This window comes from Perca flavescens, chromosome 1, assembly GCF_004354835.1.
Source record: "Perca flavescens isolate YP-PL-M2 chromosome 1, PFLA_1.0, whole genome shotgun sequence".
In the NCBI taxonomy this organism is placed as follows: domain Eukaryota; kingdom Metazoa; phylum Chordata; class Actinopteri; order Perciformes; family Percidae; genus Perca; species Perca flavescens.
The window spans coordinates 12397533-12419547 of record NC_041331.1 but is presented as its reverse complement, the minus strand read 5'-3'; the positions used below and the strand labels follow the sequence as shown (position 1 = coordinate 12419547).

Here is a 22015-nt window from a genome sequence, read left to right as displayed (position 1 = left end):
CAACAGGAGTACCTTTTTTGAAATCAAAGCTCCATAAGTTTTTTTTTAGTTTTTTCCAACGTTTTAAATTGTTACATTTTTCTTCTACACATTTTCAGCGCTTATTTCTACGTCCCATATTTTCTAATATAGGGCTGGGCGATATAGAGAAAATCAGATATCATGATATTCTTGACCAAATACCTCGATATCGATATTGCGGCGATATATTCTAGAGTTGACAGTTGGTGCTCTCGCAAAATATCTTCACACTTAGATTTTAGATAAATAATCATTAATAATAGAACAGCTAGAACAGTCTGGTAAGTTCAGAAAAGTACATCACTTCACTGTAATGCAGCCTTTAAAACCAGGAAAAGACACTTATGTCATATTACGATATTACAATATCCAAAATCTAAGACTATATGTAGTCTCATATCACGATATCGATATAATATCGATATATCGCCCAGCCCTATTTTGAACTGGTAAGCAATTCAGACTACCTGGGACAGTCCACTATATTTCTGTTTAAACAAGGATTGGTTGGTGTAGGATTTCATTAAAATGTCAAAGTATGGGCGCCCGGATAGCTCAGTTGGTAGAGCGGGCGCCCATGTGTAGAGGTTTACTTGTCGACGCAGCGGGCCCGGGTTCTACTCCGACCTGCGGCCCTTTGCTGCCTGTCATTTCCCCCTCTCTCTCCCCTTTCATGTCTTCAGCTGTCCTGTTAAAAATAAAGGCCGGAAATGCCCCAAAAAATTATCTTAAAATATCATTCGGTATAGGGGATTTTTTTTAATAACGGTAAAACCAAAACACTGTAGGGAAATTGTCCGGCCCCATGGAGGAGTCTGAAAAGTCCCTGGTGCTGGCAGAGAGTCCGTGTTGTGCTCATAAATGCATAGTGGATTTTGTGCAGATACCAAGGTCTTAAAAGCCTCCTTTTACCTTTCATGGGTCTTGTGGCTGGAGAAGGATCATGTGATTTGCTGTGCTTTGCCATGCATTTCTGCCTTTCTTGTATTTCCCTTCCTCATTTCACTATGTTTTTAGATCCCTGCAGCGGACACTGAATGAACTAAAGGAGTACCAGAAGCAGCATGACCACTACCTTCGCCAGCAGGAGGCACTGGACAAACACAAGCTGCTGCAGGAAGAGCAGATCCTGCGCAACATTATCCATGAGACCCAGATGGCTAAGGAAGCCCAACTCGGTAAGATGCCATGCATATACAACGGAGAACACACAACATGCATGAGGTGTGAAAGGGTGTGCATTACTTTTTTGGATTTTGTATAGGAAAGTATTATTATATTTTTTAACTGAAGAAAAGCAGCACCTGAGTACTGTGTGTCATATGTGCTCCAGGGAACCATCAGATGTGTCGGCTGGGTCAGCAGCAGCGCAGCCTCTACTGCCCCTTTGACCTGCCTGTGCGCTATCACCGCGGTGATCTGTTTGAGCATGTCCATTATGTCCAAGTGAGTCTGAGATATTACAATGTAGGCCTGTCGCGATAGTCAATAAATCAATTAATCGTGCGATAACTCCCATTTGCATGCTTGTTTGTTTTCTCTTTCTCTCTCTCTGGATGACCACTCTCGGTTCCTTAGCGTAACGAGGAGTGAACCCTCTTGTAAGTCACATGGTCTTTGTGTGGGGAGGTGGGACTCCAGGCGGAGAGAGAGAGAGAGACACAGAGAAACGGTAGTTGAGAGTTGGAGCAGGGTTTCCCGCAGCACTTTATAGTTAAGGCGCTGTCAAAAAAAAGAAGAGGTATACGAGCGATATCTGCCGTGTTACTCGGCGTCGTGTTTTCTCCCTTTCATTCCAAACCACACAGTTGACAACCTGCAGGTGGATGCGGTGGAGACAGGCTCGGACATAGACGCCGCGGGCTGCCGTGGACTTGTCAGTCTCCCAAGCGGTTTCAGGAAAGTGGCTGCATGTGTCCGGCAATGCACAGAGCATTAACCGGTACAAGCCTCCAGCTGTCCGCAGACTGTGTGTGTGTGTGTGTGTGTGTGTGTGTGTGTGTGTGTGTGTGTGTGTGTGTGTGTGTGTGTGTGTGTGTGTGTGTGTGTGTGTGTGTGTGTGTGTGTGTGTGTGTGTGTGTGTGTGTGTGTGTGTGTGTGTGTGTGTGTGTGTGTGTGTGTGTGTGTGTGTGTGTGTGTGTGTGTGTGTGTGTGTGTGTGTGTGTGTGTGTGTGTGTGTGTGTGTGTGTGTGTGTGTGTGTGTGTGGCCCGCCCCCGCAAAGCTCCGACCTGCAGAAGAAAGTAGCCGCACCTTCACCGAAATGAAGACTGAAAAACGGAACTATTTTGGTACAAACATTTACTCGATATGTGGCAGATAGCCATATAGATAGATATCATTTATTAATTACATATTATTTAAATTTAGTGTTTAATAAATAATTGTTAAAGGTATAGTGGAGGATTTCCCCGAATTTTAGAAAAGAACCGCCCTCTGTACTTTTTGAAAAAAATGCACATGCGCAACACTCTGCCTGCTCCCGAGAGGGAACGCCTATTGAACGTATGCACGAGAGTGCACGGTTTACTGTCGGCATGGCTCATACAAGCCTACTTTCCAAAAGAAGGTTTGCACTTTTTCACAAATTGAGATGTTTACCGTGCGTGCGTGACTTGTGCCAGGGCAAGCATCGCTAATCATAGTTTACATCAGCTTTTACTAGCAGTGATTTTAAATGGATTACTCCAAATAGCATGCCAAACTTTACCTGTTGAGTAGAAACTTCACGACTGAGGCATCAGTGGGAAGCCCAACCTGTGCTTTTAGCGCACGCCAGCGTGTGAAATATTCTGCCAAAAGCTTCAATGCTTCAATGAATGGCTGAAACCGTAGCTCAAGCTCACCACACATATACACCGGAAAGCTAGGGACGTGCACGTACGACGGCCTTACGTAAACATATCACCAGAATGATTGACAACTAGGAGGACCAATAGTCTTGATGATCCACCCGGAAAAAGAAAATCCTCCACTATACCTTTTTAAATGTAGTACAGAGTATGTAGTCTATCGCACAAACACTGGAGGAATGCTGCAAACATTCCACAACTGTACAACAGCGTGAAAGACGACATACTAAAGGAGATCAAAGACATATTGTGGATATTTAAAATGTCTTCCAGTTCCAGTGTTAAATATTCTTTAGAAATAAAAGTTTATTGATCTTTGAAAAGGTGTACCCGCATTATTATGCCATTATCATTATATTAGATGAAAATGGTCTCGGAACGACAATATTATCGTTTATCGCAATCATTTCTGGGACAATTTATCGTCCAGCAAAATTTGTTATCGTGACAGGCCTACTACACTGTACTTGGTCATGTTTAGCCCCAGTTATTTTTCCTGCATAAAGAATTTAAAGGGAGGCCACAAATGCACAAATTCCCTTTTCATTATGAAAATAATCTGTCCGTTTCAGTGGATATTTATTAATGACAGCAAACAAACAGGGCCACATTACCGGTGGGGGGAAAAACAACCCCTTCCGTTTCTGTTTCTCAGTTCTTTCGGTTTCTCTCTTTGTTCGTAGTTTGGGGAGGAGGTGTCCGTGGCGTCCAGTGTGGCACTTGTGTCCGAGCGCAACTCAAACCAGACGGCAGCCAGCCCCCAGCTTCATCCCTCTGTGTCCGGAGACCATGACCCTGCTGCTGCCCTCTGGAGCAGCCATCAGGATTACACACAGGCAAGAACAGAGAACTGCGTTTGATTGGTTTTCTCTTCATGTTTGAATGCGTTTTCCACAGGTCAGCTCAGTGACTGTGGACTACACTGTCGAATTAAAACCAAAAGGACAAGTCATACATATTAGGGGTGTGCAGAAAAAATCCATTCACATTCGTATCGCGATTCAAGCTCTACCGATTCAAAATCGATTCATTGAATTCCAAATTTGATGCATATTTTTTATTTTAAATTGTATGTCTACTGCAACCACATAGGACCCGCTGTGTCGAGGAGTAAACCTCCTATATACAGTATGGGCACCCGCTCTATCAACTGAGCCATCCAGGCGCCCGTGAATCCTTTTTTTTTTCTTCTTTTCTTTTTTTATCGAGAATCGTTTTTGAATCGAATCTTGAGCCTAAAAATCGATCGAATCGTTACATTTTCTGAATCGTGCACCCCTAACCTCTGCAATGCTAATGTACAAAAAACTTTCAACGACCACGCTGGATCATATTTTGTCTCGCATATGAATGCGAGGACAGTCTACCAATATATAGGTTGAATTCAACCATGCGATGGTTTTGCAGAATGAGAGCAAAGTGTGTTTTCGCTGTAGGACATACAGAAGATGTTGTGGCCTCAGAGGACCAACTGTGTCCACGAGTACCCAAGTGTTCCCCCTGCTCACCTGCTGCCAACCTACTACCTTCCACCTGAAACTCAGGGCCTCAGGTCAGTACATATTACTGGATGGGGGGGGTATTTTGTGGGTACATAGTAACAGCATCTTCAAAGCAAAGAATGCTGATTTATATCCAAGTGAGAAAAGGGTCAACTTGTGCCTCCAGAGTTGCATACTAAAACTTAAACACCTAAACTTGAAACCCATAAAAAAAAAAAAAAAAGACTTATGAGTGCAAAATGTCTAATTGTTTATATTCAGCCCAGTGGCAACTCTGCTCTATGGGAGCAGCAGTCCTCCTCTGACAGTAGCTCTGCCAAACTGTGGTCCCGTCCCCCAACCATATCCAGCCCTTCTGCCTGCCTCGCTAGACTGGCCTCTGGAAGAAAAGATGCTGCCAGATCCCTCTGCCTCCCAGGTGCGTGTGCGTGTGGGTGTGTGGGTGTAATATATTTGAATAGGAAAATATTGGAGCATGTGCAGTATGTTTCACAGAATTACTATGCCCTTACTCTGTATGTCTGTGTATGGCATGAGGAACTTTGCAGAACAATATCCAATCATTATTATCACTGTGTGATTTACAGATACTTCAGTTACGTATATATCCAATCATTATTATCACTGTGTGATTACAGATACTGCAGTTACGTATATATCCAATCATTATTATCACTGTGTGATTACAGATACTGCAGTTACGTATATATCCAATCATTATTATCACTGTGTGATTACAGATACTGCAGTTACGTATATATCCAATCATTATTATCACTGTGTGATTACAGATACTGCAGTTACGTAGTGGAGGATGGACGCTGGAGCAGATTGGCTCCAGAATAGCTCAAGCTATGAAACAAGTAAGATGGCTCCTAACTCTTCGGCTCTTGTTGCACATCTCACTACCTAAATGAAATGAAATGCTTGAAAGTCGAAATATGTAGAGTCGCACATACATTTTTTATTTTTATAAATTTTTACTATTTGATAAAGTTTTTTTTGTTTGGGCCTACTTCCTATTCGGGTTCTTTTAATATTGTGTATCTTCGATACCAAGTCCGATTATTTGCTTATATTTCATCTAAATGTAGATTTAAATATGTATCTGACACATTGAATTAACAACTGAAATTACTAAACTTTTATTTCACGAGCTACTTGATCCAAATATTGAAGGCCCTGGTACCAAACTATTAAATTGATAAACTTAAATTATAGATATCATAATAAGGACAGTTTAGTGGGAGAATGTGAGTCCTGCAATTGACATGAAGCGATCCACTAGAGAGAAGACGCATCACTCTGTTGTTGTTGGACTACAAAAACACTCAGTCCACTAGTTGTACAGTGGTGGGACAGAGTGATGCGTCTTTTACTTCATAAAGGATCTTTTGGCAGAGTACATAAACCTCACAAAGGCCAAGTTTTGTATTGGCCTACCATCAACGTGCTCCCAGAATGAATGCCAATTTGCAAAAGCTGATATCACCTGCTGCCAGCAACCGTTGTTGTTTTTTTTTATTCTGAGAAAGTGATGCTCAGCTGGCTAAAAATGAGAAGTTGCTTCCCGAAGGTTTGGTACACTGATCTTTGCTAATGAGAAAGGGAGAGGAGAGGTGACAGATTTGTTTCTGCTTAGGAAGTCAATCTGCAATTAAATCATTTTTCACCTTTACACACTAATTGTATCCCTCATTCTGAGTACAGTGCTCACACTGTAGAGCTTGGCTGAAGGGGGAGCCATAGTGCAGCACTAGTAGGCTGAGGTGGACTAAACACAGTGGAGTTCAGTAAAAAAAAAAAAAAAAAAAAAAAAAAAAACGGGATCAGATTTTGATCGACTATATTTTAGCCAGTACCGCTAGGATCGGCATTGGACAATGCTCAAACGCGTCTATCGAAAAACGTCTCTATTGAATCTCAGATTTGAGAATGTGAGTATGAATCACTCTAAATTGCTACCAACTGCAGTAGTCTGAACCCATCTTAAGTCATTCATTTTTTAGATCTAACAGAAGTTTGTTTGTATATATAGGCCACTGTACCCCGCTGGCAGGTCCAGAATGAGGCAGCTCTATTCTGGCGGGCCAAAGGCAATGGCAGCCGTGCCCTGCAGTGCCTGCGCCAAGTTTTGAGCTCAGCCCCGTCTTCCCACCGCCACTTGTCCCTCACCAACGCTGCTAACCTGCTGCTACATCACGGCTTGACCGCCCACGCACAAACACTGCTGGAGCAAGCACTGGCTCTCAATGCATCCGAGGTAAAGGCACATTGGATACATAACCCGCTGGGTTTTACCCTCTTAGAGTTGCACTCATACACTGTTAGGTTTACTTTACAGACAAATACAAGCAGTTCCTTCAGATAGTCAGTCACATGGCTTCAGTGTAGTATACAACTTTAACTGGTATTGGTGTACCAGTGTTCATGAAACATTAAAGGTGCCCTGCCACACAAAACCGTTTTTACTTGTATTTTTTTTAAATATGTTAGGTCCATATGTGTTTGTGTTATGTTATGAATGTGAAAATGAACTGCTACCTCCTCTGTCAGCTCTAGCCACTGAAAAGAAATAAGCAGAGAAATCAGGCCAATTACAAAAGCTGGTCCGTCTGACGTGGTGTTGCCTGAGTTCATTACTGTTCATGAGCTCGCCCAGTTGCGCTAGGCAAAGGATGCTGATAGCCAGGCTCTCATTGGCTAGCTGTTAGCCAATCAGAGTCAAGCACTTTAGCTAGTTGAATATTAATGAGAACTGGCACAAATTGAGCTGAGTCGAGGCATTTTTTTCCACAATTTTTTTTCTGGTAGAACTTCAGACATTACCACAAAGTAATGAAATGCGTGTGGCAGGGCACCTTTAATATTACCACTGGAGTGTAAAAAGATTCTTATTCATCAGGTTAGCCAAAGGCAAAATCTGCCATTACACCACATAGTATTAATGCAGAGCTGATTACATTTTATATCAGCCATGCATTTATACTTAGAGATATCCACATTAAAGTTAGATCTCATAGGTGGGAGGATTCACAGGAATCTGAGGCTGAAATTAATACTGAATAAGGAGTAAGAAGGACAATATTGGCTTGAATCTTAATGAAACAGAATTGTTGGATACTTTCTTTGTTTAGGACTGTACAAGGTAATGTACATGTATTTTAGCATTTGTATGAAGTGTCTGGAACAAAATGTACTTTGTCCAAAATCATTACTAGCAATACAAGTTGACACAAAAGATACCCTGCCCTGAATACCGGTTGAGCAACGTTTGAATGGCACATAATGCCCAAACTTTGCTTACTAAGCACATCTTTGAATGGCTACTCACTGTACCTTTTGTGAGTTTTAGGCATCCAGCTGTATATTGTGCCATGTCACAAAGCACTCTTCATCTCAAGGTGGTTCCGGGAACACGAATATGAATTGAGTCGTCTCCAGTGGCCTGCAGATTCTCCACGATTTACCCCAAAGGACTACCTTTGGAAGATTTAAAGCATGAGATTTTGCAGGATCTGCAAGATGCTATTGAGTCAGCATGGACTTAAATCAATATAGATTTCCAACTTCTTGTTAAATCAAGCCTTGGAAAAAAAAAACAACCTTATAGAGGTAAAAAGTTATGTCTGTGCAATGCATGTCGATTAGGGGCGGGGGAATCTGATTCTTGGATGCATCGCGATTCTCTCTTGAAAGATTATGGCTCGATGCAGTAAAGTCAATAATCGGAAATGTACTGCAGTTGAGCTCTCGTTAAGAGCGGAGCTCTCAGGATGGCTGCTAATAAACCTGAGATTGCAGATTCACACGCATTCAAGGCAGAAGTGATACACTCCGAACAAACATTTCATTTATCTACAGCGTCACCCGACCGCAAATTAGCATAACAAGACAAAAACAGACGGGAAGGCGAGTCCTCCCCGCAGCGTTTAGGCAGCCTCCTGCTGCAGATTGGGACCGTGCCAAAGTGTTAATCGCTGAGAGTTAAAGCATTTGGGTCAAAGTGTCCTTGCCCCGCTACAATGTGCCTTCATATGTGCATAACCTGTTGGGTAACATTTTACAGTCTGGTGTGTCTGCCCTGTATAAACAAGCGAAAGCTGCAGATCATAAAATGGTCAACAGGTCAGAATCTTATGATGGAGCATTACTGATTAATAATTTTTTTTTCTTCTTATTGACAAAATGCCAGTACCTTAACTCTTACAGTAAGAAGTGTGGCCAATAAGCCACCTTTTGAATGTTTTTAAAGTGCTCATATTATGCTTTTTGGCTTTTCCCCTTTCATTTATTGTGCTATATATCTTTTATCTTAGCTATATATAGGTTATAGGTTTACAAAGTGAAAAAGCCCAAAGTGAAAAAGCCCAAAGTCCACCCCAAAGGGACTTACCATCTCCAACAGAAAACACTGTTCACAAACTGCTCCAAACAGCTCTATTGTAGTCCAACCTTCACTTCCGTGACAAACGTGCGTCACTTTGTAACACACGTTCTAATGCTCTCCTAGCTGCTAGCGTGGCACGCCCTCATACTCTGCTTCTGACTGGCTAGTAGTACTGCTAGAGGTGTTGAAATTAATCAAATAAGCAATGCATCGAATCGTGGACATGGACGATGTTGCATCGATAATCGGCAGGCTCATAATCAATTATTTCTGTTTACAATTTAATGTAGGCCTAACAACATTTCTGTTTACATATTCTGTTTTGTTTTGCACATTCAGGAAGTGCCATGTGCTCAGTTCTGTAGTTTTATGTATCCAATTTATTTAGTATTAGAGCACTGCAGAATGTTTTTGTTTTTGAAGCTTGAAAAGCTATGAATTAAAAATCCTATATGGCTTTAATAGAAAAATTTATTTGACGCATCGTGATATCGAATTGAATCACCGACGTGATAAGCGTAATCAAATCGGGAGATCAGTGAAGATTCACACCTACTTACTGCGCATCTGCGACTCCCAACAAAGATGGAACATAAGTGTGATGCCTCACTCTGTAGCTAAAACAGAGAGCTCAACACACAGGGTGAAAAGAGGAGCTGCAGCAATGTGCAGTACAAGAAATATATGGTGTTTTCTGAAAATTAAACCACATAAACCTATTCTGGTACAACCTCTAAATACAATTATGAACCTGAAAATGAGCATAATATGAGCACTTTAAATTTTTCTAGATTTATAAATGATGGATAGATAGATATAGATATATATATATATATATAGATATAGATATAGATATATATATATAATGCAAGTTGTGTCTAATTAAACTAAAAGATAATGTAAATTCATAATGAGTAAATTGTTTATTTTAAAACAATTTCTTATTACACATACGCTGTGTTTTAGCAAGTAGTCACACAGTGAATAAAACAATCATCTGTAGAAATCAAGCTACATCAATAATCATTTCATCATCGCAGTCCCCCACATTGGAATTGAATCGTGGGGTGCCTAGAGATTCCCAACCGCCGATGTTGATGATATACCAATCCAGGAACCGCAGGTGGAATGTATGTAAGAACTGAAGCCGGTAAAGTGTAGTAGGGTATGGTAATATATTAATACAGTATACGACTCGAATCACTCAACCGCCACAGACTGCAAACGTTGTTGTACATACTGTTTTATGAAAAAGAAATGTCTCTATATCTTTATAGTAAGTACACATATCTGCTAAAGGTGAGTGTTTGTTTTCACATATGTTACCCATCACCTAATGTTCCCCTGTTTTTGTTTTGTTTTGCTTTCCTTCCTCAGCCCCACACCCTGCTCAGCCTGGTGAGCGTGCAGCTGGCCCAGGGCAACGTGACTGGTGCTCTGGCGTTGTTCCGCCACATCCTGGCGACGGCCCTTTCCTCCTCCTCTTCCTTCTCATCCTTTGCTGGCTGCGAACAGTGTCGCACCAGCCTACCTCTGCTGCGTTGTCTGCAGTTCTACCCCTTCCTTTACAATCTCTCCCACCGGCAGCCCTGCCCACGTAAGTGAATCACACACAAAAATAGACTTGTTTTACTCAATTGCTTTTTATTTTGCTTACTTTTTTCCTTTGATATTGTACTACTTATAATGGTACACTACCTGATTTTGTTATAGCAGGCAACTAAACTTTACGGTGATGAAGTTTCATAACCTAAATGTTAATCTGGGATAACAATTAGGAATTTGGAGACACTGTTAGAAAGCTATACCAAAGTAAAGGGTAGGTTTTAAAGGTGTTTCTTGGTTTTTGAACGCCAAACTATTGCATAGTTTGACCGTGTTTAGGCCAAAACAAACCGTTGTTAGTAAATCCTGCCATATTTAACAAACATGCAAGGATAGAGCAGTGATAATCATAATTTCCTGAAGTTATTTTATTATTTTTTTATCAAAGCTGTAGCATAAAGATAGCAGATGGAGAGACCAGGGACACTAATCCTTGCTTTAATTTCATGATGGAAAACAACAGATGTATATACACTTAACACAATTCACCTTATGTTCTGATTGATTTGACAACTTGCCACTTGTCAACCTATTATTTCATCTCTAAGTTTGTATTTAGTTTCATTTAGTCTGAGACATCACGTCACTGTTGTGATTACAAACAATCTTTTGTACCAACCATTACTTATCATTACCAAGTTTCTGTACTCAACATTCAGAACATTAATATAGCAGCAAACAAATATTTGCTATGTAAAGAAAAAGTAAAGTAATGGTGCCCTGAGCAGAGACACACTCTCCCTCTGTGTGCATTGTAATCAGAGTTTCTATGTTGTTTTTTGATAGCCGGTCCGGCTGCACGTGCGTGTGGCCGTGACAAATCGCCGGTATTTCATGACGGTATTTTATTCAACATCGGCTTAGCAGCGCTAGCGTTCGTCCTTAGCCAGCTCCTTCACCACTAACGGAGCGAGCTGGAAAATCTAACTTTTCCCAAAACCCCGTGTGGAGGAAGGCCACAACATCAACAAAACTCAGCAAAGATTGTTCTTGCTCGGGCTTTAACTTATGTATTTTCGGCAGCGTTGGCACAACGGACCGAATGGCTTCGCTTGCATCTTTCTCCGCCGCCATTACGGAACTCACCGAAGGTTACCGAACCTCAATGTCATCATTCTCAGCCACTCCCTCTGTTCGCTGATTGGACCGGTAAAGATTTGACCGGAGAAAACGCAAGCATATACCGCAAACCCAGACGGAGTAGTGAAGGAAAACGAAAATTGAGCGGAAGTATGTAGGAGGGTGGAGCCAGGCTACCTTTTTAAGGCTTACAAAAGCAAAATGCTAACATAATATTTTGTTGCTAAAATGTCCAGCTCTACCAGCCACCTGTGTTGAGGTGGAAATTAGCCATCGTCTTAAAATGCATGTCTGTCCCTGTAGCTGTAAACAACAAGTAGTATGTTGTGGGCACCCGGATAGCTCAGTTGGTAGAGCGGGTGCCCATATATAGAGGTTTACTCCTCGACGCAGTGGGCCCAGGTTCGACTCCGACCTGCAACCCTTTGCTGCATGTCATTCCCCCCTCTCTCTCCCCTTTCATGTCTTCCTCTGTCCTGTCAATAAAGGCCTAAAAATGCCCCAAAAAATAATCTTTAAAAAAAAAAAAAGTAGTATGTTGTGCTTCTGATGTGAATAGAGACTGCAACTTCTTTATTCATATCAGTGGGAGTAAAGAGAAAAGTGCTTTGAAGTGGAGAAATTTTGCCACTCAATAATTTAGACTGCAGAAAATAGCTGATGCCAAATTTAGAAGGGTCTATATTTTACTCTTCAAAGCTAAATATTGCACCCTTAAAGTATGCTGAGTCCATGAGGTCACACAAGCACTTCTAAAACACACAACCACCTCAAGTTAGGGCAAAAGTCTAAATATACAAAAACAAATACACAAACCTTTCCCACGTTACATTTGTTTTCATGGTAACTCCTGTTCCTACCACGTGTTTGATCCTCTTAGGGGTATTGCTACAGTAAAATAAATGGTCATTATTTGGGCGTTCTGTCTTTTTAACGGTGTGGAAAAACATCATATCATACATAGTCTCGGTAAGTAGCTAACTAATACACTTAGGAAACGACTTCACAGCCCAATATTATGTAATACCATTCACTGTAGACAAGCTAACAAACAACCGAAAAACATACCAGCCTAACAAAGAGCCATACAGGGCTGTTACAAGAGCAGCGTTATTGCAATACTACGTTGTTAGGAGGTATAATCCATGGCATAGCATGTTCTCATCATTACTATCTTCTTGCTGTTGCTTGTAAAAAGCGGTGTCCAGCCTGCAACAGTCCTATTAGGTTAAATGTAACAAATGAAAATAAAGAAAATACTTGCCAACTAGCCGTCCATGGTGTCTCTTGCACCTATACAGCTGTTTTCATGGCTCTCCTATTGCTCCTATAAGATTGTGGCATCTGGTAATGAAGTGCACAGATCTAATGTCTTCCTGGCAGTAGCTGGAGTTTCCAAGTTGAAAAAAAACCCCTGAGCTTTGCTAGAGTAAATTGAGACAGTGAATGGAGTCAGCAGAGTGTATAGAGAGAGATTCTGAAGGGACGGATTTGTTTGTTCCCAAAAAAACAAACACAGTTGCTGTGGTTTGAAATATAAAATGCATCATTTTCTGTCCTGGAGAGAATTGTTCCCAAGGAAGATCTAGTGCAGAAGCTTTTTATGGTCTGTCTTTGGTTTGAACCAATATATTGGCCAGTGATGTAGTAGAGTAATAATAAGAACCATATTTATAGACAAAAAGTTGAACTCAAAGTAAATATCCAAACTGCCTTAGTAGCTTGTCTGTAATAACATTATGATGACATAATTTCCCATATAAGAGTGGGCTAATTGTTCAAGTTTCAGAATAGTAGTTTTATTCCAAATTTACAGATACAATTAATGTGCACTAAGTCCCTGTTTGAGAATACATTCAATTAGTCTTTGTTAATCAATTTGATTACAAATACATTTGACTTATTGCCAGCTAATACAATTCCTGCAGCAGGTCTACTATCATGGTGAGGTTTGGATACTAAGGGTGCCTAAACTTGTGTTCTCCAGAGGGTGCTGCCTGCGTGGCTGAGAAGGACCTTGGTATACAGCTGGAGGAATGGGAGGGCATCGAAGAGAAGCAGGATGTGCCAGCCATTTCTGCCATGGAGGACTCCTTGCTGTTTGAGAGTAAGAATATGATTTAGTGACCCCTCCAGTGGCAATATGAAACAGTCAAGAAATGTATACTGCATCCAACATGAACACTAGAGGGTGACACAGGAATAAATTGTCGCTCCCGAGCCAACGAAAATGATATCCCGATCAGGTGACTGCCCCCACCCCATTTTAAAAAAAAAAAAAAAAAAAAAAAAAAATCCTGTCCTGCAAAATCCCGAGAGAAAGACTCCCGAATCCCGTCACGCTCCCGTTTTGTTCCCTTCGTTGTCTAAAAGTTATCAGACTCCGTTGCCCCCCTGTAGCATTTTTCGTTAATTGCGGTCATATCACTGAGGTTGCCTGGGAAATCTAGGTTACACTATTGTCTATACGTGCATTACCTGCAGGCCTCTGCGATTTCATTACGTAATTCCTAACGGAGATCTTCTCACAGCTCCTGAAAATGTATCGAGGGGTCCTTTTGAATTGCAAAAGCTTCGCTCCAGAATCCATTTAGCCGACTCTCGGTGTGGTCGCTGACGCTGATTGATTGACTTGCGAACAGGGCAGCTGCTTTGTCTTGCTCGGATAGGCTACTTATGATAGGCTACTTATGCGGTCAACAGTAGCCAATCAACAATCGTATTGTGAGTTGTAAGTGGTTCTCTTTTCTAAAACGAAATGCCTCGCAATCTTTGGGTCATTTTTTGTTATTTAACCTCCGGCTCTGCCTGCTCCCGTTGATTTCCATGATCTATTCCGTCCCTGTCACGTTACCATCAGTGAAATTGACTCCCATACCGTGACCCGCGGGAGTCCTGAAAAATTGTCACCCTCTAATAGGGCTGTCCTCGACTAAAGAAATTATTAGTCGACTAACACTTACACGATTTTGTCGACTAATCGATTAGTTGATTTAATTGACAGAGCTGTGCCGAGAGGTGGTTAAGACTAGAAAAGCACAATTATAAATGTAGTTAATTAACCATCTGTAAAACTGAGTTTCTCCACAATTAATCCTGCAAAAGCACCACTTTAAATCTTGTGTTTACCATGAATGTGCTCAGAAGTTTCTTGGAAATAAGTAATTAAGCATGAATAAGCATAAAAAATGACTAATCGACTAAAGAAATCTTAGTCGACTAAGACCAAAACGACTGATTAGTTGACTAATCGACTAAGAGGTGGCAGCCCTGCCCTCTAATGAACATTCAAGATTTTAAAGTAATAGCCTTATTTGCTACTTTATACTGCACAATACATTTCAATGATTGCAATGGTGAGCACTGTTTTATATACAGTATGGGCATTTCTGGGCACTGGAGTTGAATGTACTCTAATGGTATAATTGTCTTGAGTTAACTAACAAAATGTCATTGAGAACAAGTCAGCTGGCTTAACGTGATGCCCTTAAAAAAAAGTAATTCTCTAAATAGTGTTTCTGTCTATATAGTTGTGCTCCTATAGCTCCGGCCCACGTTTATCTATTCTCTAATTTCCCACTCTCCAGAGGTTCTCTTGGACAGCAATGGGTCAGGTGAGGCAGCTGGACAGCAGCGGGCCTCTCCCTCTGCCTCAGGAACAGCTAAAATGGCCACCCCCTTTGGTGGTGGTGGAGGAGTGGAAGGGGAAGAGGAGTGGCAGCTGAAAGAGGACCTGATGGGAGCCTTCGAGGGAGCACTCGATGTTGGAGGCAAACGAGGGGACCTGCGAGGTATCCGGGTGCTGAAGAATGACCGTGTCATGGGTGCCCGTGCCGGTGGTGGGCCCTGCTTCGGAAACTGTGAGGATGACGAAGGAGCTGAGTGGGTAAGGGTACATGCCACATCCTTTTCACGACATAAAATTATGTTTGATTTCTAACCGCCAAAGTCTGTGAGATTTGAGGAACTGATGTGACTGAAGTGTGGATAGCCGAACTGAATTGGAGTGCCTTTTGTTCATCAGATCACCTTCCAGGTGAAGCGGGTCAGGAAGGCTAAGGTGGATGGCATAGAGAGTGTTGCCAGCGCTGATGATGGCCAGAATGGGGAGTCACTGCCTGGAAGTCACTCAGTCTTGGAGATAAGTGGGCCAACTATCCCATCACCTGGCCCTTCAGGTACCACATTCACCTGCATTTTTTTAATAATTCTTTTACAACCGCATGACCACAGAAAAAGCACTGCTGTGCTGGACCTCACCCAACTGAGAGAGAGATGTCTTTTTGTGTGTTTTTGGGCAGGCCGCTGGAGGGACTACACAAGTCTTGGCTGGCCAGGGCCAGAGGAGTGCCAGCGGACACGAAGGGTAGACCTTACCACTGTAGCTAGCACCTGGTTGGCTGTTTCCGCCAAGAACATTGAGTAAGATCATGGTCACATTTTCATCTTATTTGAGAGAGAGCGAGATCTGGGAATGTAGTTAGCACTGAAACATTGACCATCTACACACCGTGTTCTCTTTTTTTGCTCACAGAACAACTGGAAAAATCTAAAAAGCTTTCAAGACACCTTAGAAATGTGTGGAGTAATTTTGCAAATACCTTTTTATTTTTTTATGATTTTTTTAAGATTATTTTTTAGGGCTTTTTTCCACCTTTAATTGATAGGACAGCTAGGTGAGAAAGGGGGAAGACATGCAGAAAATTGGAGTTGAACCCTCGACATCTGCGTCGAGGCATAAGCCTCTCAGTATATGTGCGCCTGCTCTACCCACTGAGTCAACCCGGCCACAGCAAATACCTTTTTAAGGGTTTAGAAATAGAAAACGGAGACAGGAAAACAAATGAAAAAAGAAAACATTGCTGCCTCATTGATGTTCTTGCATCACAGCATATCAACAACCAAAATTCAGTAAATCCAGTTTTTAGTCTTGTTTGATTTTTTTGATTTTTGATTTTTTTTATGCCCCTTTTCGGTCTCTTCTTTTCAGCATTACAGAGCACATAGACTTTGCCACTCCACTTCAGGAGCCAGCTGCTGAACCTTTATGCAACGCCAACCTAGCTGCCAGTATGCACACCCTCGACCACCTGGCGGGGGTGGCCAATCGTGCCGCCATCCACTACACCGGAGAGAGCCAACTGCGCGAGGTATGCTGAGACCGATGCTGAAGATTACAAGAATCAACATGCATAAAATAGCCCCACATAATCACATACCCTTCACCTATATATATACCTAGAGATTGGCATGGGGTACTTTCCATAAAAGTGCAAATCAAACCAGCTATTAGGCTAACTGACTAAAACCATGCCAGTCTCTAGGTATGGTGAAGGGTATGTGATGATGTGGGGCTATTTTAATTCCAAAGGCCAAGGGAACTTTATCAGGATGCATAGTATCCTGGCTCCATGAAATAACTGGCCTTTAAAAATAAAAATCTGCCTGCTCCTATGGGAATTTAACATAGGGGTGTCTATACTTATGCCCCCTGTATTTTAAGGAAGAACATTTATTTATTTACGATACATTATTCATTCACAAAGAAAATTGGTGTCCTTAAAGGTTGGATTTTTCCTAATTTCTTGTAATTTAAGCATTAAGATCAATTTCCAAAAGATGATTTTTTTTTTTTTTTTTCCTCTTTTTAGTCAACTTTAGCATGGGTTCCTATACTCATGAGCAGCACTGTATAATGCATGCTCAAGGCCAGTCCTAATGTATTGTAACTCTCAAGTGGAAAATGATTCTTATACTGTGTAGAAAAACAGTCAGGCTACTATTAAAACCCTCCAGAAAAACGTGATTATGCGATCGCATAATTCAATGCATAATCAGCCAAAGTCCGCATATTTATGCAGGGGCCGCATTTTTTTCAAATACGCCGCACTTTCGCTGCATAAATTGCCAATTTTCGCGCAAAATATGCGGGGCTTGCATGATTTCATAATGCCCGCATTTTCGTTGCAAAAAAGTCACAAATATCTTAGCAGAAAGTTGAATAATGTTGCGTTTACTTCACACGAGCAGCCATTTTACCCTGTTGCCATGGGAACGTTATGAAGTGACGTTAATTACGCAACGTGAACATCATCGAAAAGCAGGGTGTTAGGGGAATCACTTTTTTTTTCTCTTTTTCATCAAACCGCAGTTTTTGCAAGTTCCTACAATTTTTGCAAGTTCCCGCAATTTCATCGCATAAAATTGCATAAATATCCCGTATATTCCATTGCATTTTTTAAGAAAGCGTGCCGCATAATCAAGGATTTTTGCCCGCAACAATCACAAAAAAAACACCGCATTTTTCTGGAAGGACTGTTAAATGATCAGAACATCCCCACTCGTTAGTTAATAGTCTCACGTGTGTCTCTTCTTATCCTTACCCCCAGGTCCTGCAGAATCTCGGTAAAGATAAGTTCTCCCCTCAGTCCTTTGAGCAGGTGGGAACGCGCATCGCTAAAGTACTGGAGAAGGTAAGGGCTCTCACCTCTCTGAGTTAAAGAGAACCGTTGGTGTTGAAATAATGGATGTTTTGACATCTTGGATATCACCCAAATGTAACCGCAAAGATAGATGGATGGCAGATACATTTCTTCCTGTGTTTGTCGTTCCTTCCTACTGTCCTCCGCACACTGCTACACTTCACTACTATTAAGACACTAATCTTTATGTGAATTTGGAAAGGATCAAATGGCACACATTGTGTGCTATGTAACAACAAACACAGTTGCATAAACACTTGCTCATTAGCGAACTTTTGATGGCTCCGCTGCGGCTATTTGGAACCCCCCGGTGCTCCAAAACTGAACGGAACTGACAAACGGAAGCTCTGCGTTGTGAAAGTGTTTGTGCCAAAGCCCATATGGTTCTTTTAGCTCAATTTGACAATTGACAAACTTTTCAGATTTTCCGATTGTAGGCATTTCAGAAAAGCCAGTGAAGACGGGGTTTTTCTCACTGAGGAAACATGTGAAACGCCAACAAGAAGACTAAAGTAGAAGAAGAAATATATAAACATAAAGATGCAATTAGCACATTATTTGTAAATCGTAACAATGTGAAAGCCGTTACTGGGGCAGTTGCAGAAGAAACGCTAATATTAGCAAGGATTTGAAGTGTCATTGCTGTTCATAATTTAGCAGTAACACCTAGCCATTGTGACACCCCACTATTACACTCAACCAAATAACTGTAGATGTAAATTGAACATCTCTCTCTCTCTCTCTCTCTCTCTCTCTCTCTCTCTCTCTCTCTCTCTCTCTCTCTCTCTCTCTGATCCATCTCTCTCTCTCTCTCTCTCTCTCTGATCCATGCCTGCAGAATCAGACATCGTGGGTATTATCCAGCATGGCCGCTCTGTACTGGAGGGTGAAAGGTCAAGGCAAGAGAGCCATCGACTGCCTGCGACAGGCCCTCAACTACGCCCCCCATCACATGAAGGCAAGTTAAAGATCCGCTGCTCCCAACATGAACCCGCCGGGTACTTCTACTGAACAAAGGGGTTGTTTTGAACCCTTGTTGTCTTCCCGTAGACCATGAACTTGTCGTCCTTCTGGGTCAAAATTGAAAATGAACTTTTTTTTTAGCGCTTTTGACACTTTTTAAAATGTTTTTGTGACTTTTTTTCCCCCCCAACTCTTTTTTAAAATTTAGATGACTTTATACCTTAATTTTTTTTTGTTTAAAAAAAACACAGAAATTATCAATTGTTTTTACTAATAGTTAAGATCAGAGGATGTTGAGGGGATCACAGTTTATGTCAAAGTTTAGCGAAACCATTTCACTTTTATTAAAATGTAATAAAACGCCCAACATTCAATGGAATGAATCATTCATTTTACCTGCAAAGAATGTTTTATGGCTTCCATACACTGTTCATCCACGTAGGGCTGCACAATTAATCTAAATTGTATCAAAATCGCAGTATGAACTAGTGCAATATCCAAATCGCAGGGGTGTGTAATATTTGTTTAAAGGCAAAATATGTGTCAAACCATTCTAAAATAAAGTATTGTGGTGCTGCAGAGATGTCCCGGCCTACAAATCATATCCTACAGATTGTACAGTTTGGTACAGATCCTCGCAAAAATTCAATCCTTTTTTCTTTTTTTTCAATGAAAATGAGAATAATGATCCAAAAACAATCATTCCCTCCAATATCGTGAACAATATCGCAATCGCAATATCAGTCAAAATAATCGCAATTAGATATTTTCATAATATCGTGCAGCCATGCATCCATGTTATTTTTGGGCAATTTGGATGAAAGAAACCCATATTTCTGATTATTAAAAAAAAAAAAAACTTTGAAAATGGGTCAAATTTGACAGGAAAATAACATGAACATAATCTGTTCTTTTTTTCTTTCCCTCCTGAATTGTGAACCAGGACGTGCCCCTCATCAGCCTGGCCAACATCTTCCAGAACGCTCGGCTATGGGAGGACGCTCTCACGGTCGCCCGTATGGCAGTAGAAATCGCCCCGCACTTTGTCGTGAACCACTTTACCCTCGCCAACGTCTACATAGCGATGGTAATGGCTACAGTCACACTTTCTGTTACTGTTCATCACGTTGGTCATTATTTGTTCGCCTGCACTGACGTGACCCGCACCGCTCAGCTCCTCGAGTTCAGCCTGTGCAGCGCGGCAAGTTGAGGCATTTGTCAAATAGCGGTGCAAGTCGTGAGTCCTTAACGGTGATGTGGTCGTTGTGTTTCTCGGCAACAGGAGGAGTTTGAGAAAGCCATGCGCTGGTACGAGTCTACGTTGAAGCTGCAGCCAGAGTTCGCCCCTGCCAAAGATCGGCTGAGGACCATCCAGTGTTACCTGCTCACCAAGAGGGAACGCCGTCAGCCCTAAACCACTCAACCAGTTTGATCACAAGGAGTACCCCACAATCATACACACACTAGATAACCAACACACACACACACACACACACACACTCATCTGAAGACCACAGATAAGAAGCACAAAATAAAAGTGTAAGAAACGTTTAATGTGGTTAAAGGTGAGGTCCATATCCAGTAGAATCTGTATAATTCTGCCCCCCTACTTACTTACAGTATGTCAATTGCAGGACCTCTTGTTATCAAACAATCAAGACGTTGGGATTGTCAGACTCCGTCTTTTTCTAGGTTTGCTTGACTTGCAAAAATGGAATTGAACAAGGTTTGAAAATCCCAGTGAATTCTTTGGCGACATTTTGATTTCAGCCGCTGCTAATTGGAAGAAGTCATTCGTTAAGACATTTTAGCATTTTGGTATGAGGAGGCAGCATGTAGGAGGTTCTCCAGGATAATAACATACTACAGCCTGGAGATGGCGCCATGTTTTAATGTAACCTGATTGGACATTTTAAAAGAAAAGGATGTTATACAGTCTTATGCTGAGATGGTAAGGAATGTGCCTCTCAACTCAGAGGTTAAAGGAGTTTGAATTGAACGTTATATGCCCTCAATATTTCTGCTTCATAAAATGGATGGGAATTCTCAGTTTTTGCACTTTTTTTTCTTTATCATTCCTATTTCTATGGGACCTACAAACTTTGATTTTGCTCCAAGGTAATTTAAATACAAAAGAGAGAAAACTGAAATACGCTTTAACATTTGCTTCTTAACTTATGGAAATCATAAGGCAGAAAAAGGATTTGCCATTGACCATCTATAATAAAAAAAAAGTGGAATCTGTATTTAATGTACAGTATTAAAGGCAGTGTGTGGATTTCATTAGTTCATTTCTCTGCGTCAATTCTTTGTCTCCTATGGGAAATCAAATCAAAGTGTTTGGACTCGTTGTAGCTTAAAAGATAGAAGGTGTAGCATTTTAGCAGTAATACTTTAAAGCCACACTAAATAAATCCTTGAATGGGAACTGCTGTCCTAAACATGACTGGAACCTTCCCCTAGTTAACATTTTAAAACTGGCCTAATGGGGACACTGTCAACCTTGTTTAGGCACACTCCTATCAACTCCTACAATCTCTCCCTTTCTGTATGATTGCCCAAAATGCATTCTATATGGGGTTAAATGTCAGCCACATGTCATCAGCTCTGTAATGACTGATACATGATTCAAACATCCAAAACTGTAGCTCAGTCATAACACCCAAACATTCAGCTTAAACTGTTTTAATGAAAGGGAGAGTGTATGGGTTACACTCTTGTACTGGTTTTTATGAGAACCTGACCTAGACCTGTATTCTAAGTTATGTTACAATCATTTACTGTAAAATACAGCAACATTCGGTCACGTTCGGGTTGTGCATTGAAATTCAGCTTATCTTGAACATAGCTGATCAGATGAATGAGTTGCAGATTTCAGATTCACACTACTCTGGCCTTTTATAGATCAATTCAGAGATTGATGAGCATCTTCAGTCTTACTTATGCTATTTATAATGCTATTTATTTTTTATTTAATAGATTTTCTACCTTGCACCAGTCACCAACTACTATATACCATTTTAAAAATGTCAGGTTGCAGTGCTGTGAGGGGGAGTGAGTTCACATTACTAAAGCGATCCAGCAGCTGTGATGGTGGGTTCATGAAACCTGTTTAAATAGCT

The 22015-nt window shown here is 41.2% G+C and overlaps 1 protein-coding gene across 2 annotated transcripts in view; it reads left to right on the top strand.

The window, feature by feature from the left end:
• Positions 1-20494, top strand: part of ttc17 (tetratricopeptide repeat domain 17) — a 29494-nt gene extending 9000 nt beyond the window's left edge. For both annotated transcript variants that reach the window (XM_028573877.1, XM_028573886.1), the window contains 17 exons: positions 1039-1199; positions 1355-1467; positions 3555-3707; positions 4308-4423; positions 4635-4791; positions 5165-5236; positions 6412-6636; positions 10141-10360; positions 13436-13555; positions 15036-15334; positions 15473-15626; positions 15750-15870; positions 16439-16598; positions 17838-17921; positions 18769-18888; positions 19837-19980; positions 20176-20494. In XM_028573877.1, the coding sequence (XP_028429678.1) occupies positions 1039-1199; positions 1355-1467; positions 3555-3707; positions 4308-4423; positions 4635-4791; positions 5165-5236; positions 6412-6636; positions 10141-10360; positions 13436-13555; positions 15036-15334; positions 15473-15626; positions 15750-15870; positions 16439-16598; positions 17838-17921; positions 18769-18888; positions 19837-19980; positions 20176-20307 (2551 nt within the window). In that variant the 3' untranslated portion in view covers positions 20308-20494. The remainder of the gene's footprint in view (positions 1-1038; positions 1200-1354; positions 1468-3554; positions 3708-4307; positions 4424-4634; positions 4792-5164; positions 5237-6411; positions 6637-10140; positions 10361-13435; positions 13556-15035; positions 15335-15472; positions 15627-15749; positions 15871-16438; positions 16599-17837; positions 17922-18768; positions 18889-19836; positions 19981-20175) is intronic.
• The last annotated feature ends 1521 nt before the right edge of the window (positions 20495-22015 follow it).